At 37.6% G+C, this 5,000-nt stretch overlaps 1 protein-coding gene across 3 annotated transcripts in view; it reads right to left on the bottom strand.

Moving 5' to 3' along the window:
* LOC138021723 (uncharacterized) overlaps positions 1–5,000 on the bottom strand; it is an 11,781-nt gene that overhangs the window by 1,167 nt on the left and 5,614 nt on the right. For 2 of the 3 annotated variants that reach the window (XM_068868722.1, XM_068868715.1), the window contains exons 4-6: positions 4,541–4,762; positions 2,870–2,932; positions 1–2,478 (exon numbers count right to left, since the gene is read on the bottom strand). The exon at positions 1–2,478 is cut by the window's left edge and continues 1,167 nt beyond it. In XM_068868722.1, coding sequence (XP_068724823.1) covers positions 2,018–2,478; positions 2,870–2,932; positions 4,541–4,762 — 746 coding nt within the window. In that variant the 3' untranslated portion in view covers positions 1–2,017. The remainder of the gene's footprint in view (positions 2,479–2,869; positions 2,933–4,540; positions 4,763–5,000) is intronic. The other variant, XM_068868732.1, reaches the window with a different exon arrangement.

Here is a 5,000-nt window from a genome sequence, read left to right as displayed (position 1 = left end):
GGGAAAGCCATCAAAAATATATAAGGATTTGTATGGGAATCCCGATAGACGACCTGAGAAGATAATTTTAGGAAAAAAAAATTCTCAATAAAAAGCCTGTAACCTTATTGCAAATGTGGGTCGCTTCCTTCATGTGTGGTTTTTTAAATCCAGATTTGACGTGAATTGAACCATTATCAGCTTCTTGGTTGTCAATGGTTATAATAAATACCAAGGCTGAACAATGAATTTTCAGGAGCCCACCAAATTGAACCAAATATTCCCGGATAAAATGTTCCCATGATTACAATTCACAGTCACTTCAATCCGCTAGCCGTGCAATCGAAGCCCTGCCAGCAACGTCAGGCAGCTGTTAGTGTCCCAAAAGAAACGATAAAGGGATGGAAAAGATCCTTGGACACTTTGAACACTGCACAGCCTTCGTTGAGTTCAGTTTGGTAATGTTACCCACGTCCGAAATGACATTTTACAACAACTTTCTCTCCGCATTGCATGTACATATCTATCCCGGATGAATAAGTCACTCATGTGAACTTCCGTTTCTGGTTTATGCCATCCTAAGAGTAACATCGTCATGGATGACAAACAAAGACTCTTTATTCGTATCACCACAATCTTTTGCCAGTGTTCAATGTTTTTCACCACTGGTGGTCAATTTCATCAATACAATACTCTAACTGCCTTTCAGTATACTGCATGTTAGATCACATTTCTGCAGAACTAATATTAAAAAATTCATTATCCTTTATCAGGGACCTAGAATCTGGAATTCTCTACCAGTCACAATAGTTAGCTCTCCTTCTATATCTATTTTTTTTTAATCTGAAAAACTATCTCAGTGAAGGACAATATTTTATTCTTAAAGTTTTAGAACACACAACGCCTGCTCGCCCTGTATTTAAAGCCATGCACTTCGTCAATAAATTTTAGTCCAGTCCATTCGCATAAGCTTTAATCTTCTTTCTCTTCTGTAATTATAATCATTTTCATTGTACATGTATGGGTGACTAAAAATAAGACTTGTTACCAAACCGAATTCAACAGTCGCCGTGTGGTGTTCAAAGTGTCTGAGGATCTTTTCCATCCTTTATCGTTTCATTTGGGCCACTAACAGCGGCCTGAAGTTGCTGGCAGGGCTTCAATTGCACGCTAGCGGATTGAAACGAAAGAAAAACCTTTGCCCTTGAATTCTACGGTGGAATTGTGACCGTGGAAACATTTTATCCAGGAATATTTGACTCAATTTGGTGGGCTCCTGAGAATTCAGTGTTCAGTCTTTGTATTTTATTATAACCATAGACAACTGAGGAACAGATAATGGCTCAATTCGCATCAAATCTGGAAAAAAACCACACAGGAAGGAAGTGACCCACCCTGGCAATAAGATTATAGGCTTTTTAATTGCGAATCTTTTCATAGAATTATCTTCTCAGGTCGTTTATCTTGATTCCCATACAAATCCTTATGTTTTTGTCAAGGCTTTCCCTCACACTGAGCTTGGGGCGCATGTGCCCCCTCTTGCCATATCCACTTCCGCTAACAATGTTACATTTTTTCGTTTAGGGTGCATCAGATTGCCCCATTAAGTCAGCCTTGAATTGTGGGATTGGGGGACTGTTTACGAGCTTAAGGTGGCATGAATCTAAGAAAATTATTACAAGGTGCCCCATTGACTTTTGACAAAGATTGTAGTTTTTAAGAAATATTGTAACCTTACTTTTATAAGATGCAATTTTCAATAGACCTTTTTTCACTTGTACGTTTTGTTTTCCCAATACAGATCATGTGATAATACTCAGGAGGTTCGGTCCTTTGTTTAGCTCATTAAAAAGAGTGCATGCGAGCATGAATATGTCTGCATGCACTCATTTTTATTAATGAACAAAACAAAGGACCAAACCTCCTGAGTATTATCACATGATCTGTATTGGGAAAACAAAATGTACAAGTGAAAATGGTCTATTGAGTGGTTCTTTGTATGCATGCACTGCTCTACAGTCGGACCAAAACTTTAAGCTTATGCAGTGGATGAAGATTTGCATAATATATGCCATTCATGAACAATCCATTCGTTAATTACAGTCACCACGTCATCCCTTCCCATTCCCTCCACAATTTTTTGGAACTTCTCCACAGAACTGCCCACTTTGCTATCAAATATGTTCATCAATGAATCAGTAGGATTTGTCTCCCGATCTAAAGCTGAAATTGCATCTTTGTCCAGACCGATCTTATCACCAAGCAAACGGTAATCATCCCATGAAAATTCCCTTCTTTGATTAAGTTTGTTGCATATTTTGCGACGAAATGGCTCAATTGGAATTTGTGATAGTTTCCCACTCAAAAGCTTTATCTTAAAGTCTGTTGGAACTGATTCAATGTTGTCTGATGATGAGCAATGAAGACCTGTTGTGGATGTGCATTGATCAGTCAGGAAAGAAGGTGGATTCAGCCTTTTGGGATTTCTGTCTCCTGTAACTAAAAGGAAAACAGCTGTTAAAATTAACCTTCCCCATGTGAGTATTTTTGTATCAATGGCATAAATTATACCTCAATAACTAACTGATAACCTAGTAAGCCAACGAAGCGTACATGCCAACTCTCTGCTTAGGGGGATTGCAATCCAGTTGCTGGCAAATCCCAAAATAAAGAGTTTGATCACGTATGCTGGCCTTTAGACCTAAAACTATACAAAGATAGGTTAGGTCAAGACCTAAGATTGGCATGAGTAAAGGGGTGAGAGCTCTTTTGGTGAATCTTGGTACTATTCCTTATATTTTTCCCAACCAATTTCCCCATTGTTATCTACCAGATTTGAGACGTGGCCATTAGAACTGTACAATTTCTTGAAAATTACATATATACATACTTTGGGTGTCACCTTTTGCAGGATCAAGTGACTCTGTCACCTCTTGACCTTCTGGCACAGAAACTAAAACAAGTAAAATAATATGATTTGTGGTCAGTCTTTTCTTGATTTAATGAGATATTAGACGATGGGGTAAATGCTGTGCTTCACGGCATTAATTATTATTACTAGACAGTACACATTTTTCTGTGTGATGAATGGCAGCCCTGCATCTGAAATCTTGATTCAAACTTCCCTTACCAGATGGTTTTTAGGGCAAACTATTCTAGAAATCATTCATGTTGGTAATACTTTATTGTCATACATTCATGCATTACCAGAAACCCATGAGGGTTGAAACGTGTAACGTGTGTTATCACAGCTTCGGAATATTCAGTGCAAAGCACCATGTTTGGAAACCCCTCGCTCCAGTTAATTTCGCACGAGAACATTGGTGGTATTGTGTCACGGTGTTCTTGCGAAGTGATTGGTTGAATGTTTCTCTATTGTTGTTCCAAATATGGTACTTAGCAAATTGAATATTCAGAAGCTTGTTTCCCAGCACACAAGGGGCCGTTACACGTTTCAACCCTTATGGGTTTCTGGTATTACTTGATATTGTTATACTTATATCACTTTATTGTATTGTTAGCCTGCATAGCTAGCAGAATTGTTGGCACGGGAGGCAAACAATGAGTGCCCCTTCCCATTCTCTACATGGCTACGCTGCTCATTATTGCCTCCTGTCAGCCTATTATCTTGTACAATATTTTTCTCATAAGAAAAAGCTTTAATTCTTTTGTCATCTTTCACCTTGCATCTGTGTTCCCACATACCTTTTAAATATAAAGCAGAAATCAGGGGAATAACTCCAGAGCAACTCTTTTTAAGTTAAACTCTTGGCCACAGGCGAAATTGCAGTCGATTTTGAGCAAAATTAGAAGCGACCTAAAATTCGACATTCCAGAGCTTTGCAACAAAAGGCTTTATCACTGGGAACACTTTTATGTAAGTATCATGAAGTGTCCCCTTGCTCATCTCCCTAACTTCAATATCTGCACACATGTCTGAGAATACAGGCATTATTCATGTCACAGAAGTGTCCTCTAAACTTTGACAGCTGCAGCTATCCTAACTCCTTGTTGTTGGAAACAGGAAGTTATGTCAAAGACTTAACAATAATAATTGTGAGTTGTATAGTTTTGCCGTTAAAGTTTCAATTGATGAGAAGTGAATAATATCATTGATCTTAATCAAGAAAGCAATCCGAATCAATGTGGTACCACTTTTGTACCTATTTGTGATGCATGTAAATTGACAAACATCAATTCCTTTAGCATTATTGGTAAAGTATTTAACAGGCTCCGTTTCTCCATACTGTTGTGTCATGTTGGTAAGATGGCTTGAATAAGATGCATCAACATGTATTGAGTGGCTCCAGTCATAACCTAGTGCAATACAAACTATTATGGGTAATTACCAAAAAAAAATCAACTCTGTCGAAAAATGCACTGACACAGTTTGAACTTTTTTTTGGCTGTTTGATATAAAATGTGCCTGAGTCAATGCCAAAGGGTAATAACAGTATTATTCATTTAGCTATTATTATTCTGCTTTATGGTACACTATTTGCATGCTTAATTATAAGGTCATCATAATTAAGGTGTCATTAATATGTTTTGAAACTCTTACCATATTTCTTGATCCCAATCCTCTTGACTTTTCTATGACTTTTCAAAGGGACAGGATCAATTTCCCGTTGTTGTTCCTTCTCTACTTTGTTCCTAGCAAGACAACCTGGATGGGAGACCGATCTCTTAAGTTTTAGGGCACCAGAAGCCTTGTCTTCGGAATGAACTTCAGGAGGAGCAGACAAGAGCCTTTGAAATCCTGGCCTCTTACCACTACAAGAAACTTTATATACAGATAACAATCATTAAAACAAGAATTGACAAGGTGAATATAACTACCTGGGGGATTACTATTAAGACTATTAAATTAATCAAATTAGAAAGCCAAAAATCTAAAGCTTTTGTCATCCAAAGTCTATTAGCTGTACATGTACATGTGACATACAGGTTAACAATAATATCATTATTGCAAAAAGAGCATTCAGTGTACAATGGTAAATTATGTAGTACAGATGAAAAAC

Source organism: Montipora capricornis, chromosome 2 (genome assembly GCF_036669925.1).
Source record: "Montipora capricornis isolate CH-2021 chromosome 2, ASM3666992v2, whole genome shotgun sequence".
In the NCBI taxonomy this organism is placed as follows: Eukaryota; Metazoa; Cnidaria; class Anthozoa; order Scleractinia; family Acroporidae; genus Montipora; species Montipora capricornis.
The sequence above is the reverse complement of the archived record's forward strand: the minus strand, read 5'-3'. Positions and strand labels throughout refer to the sequence as shown.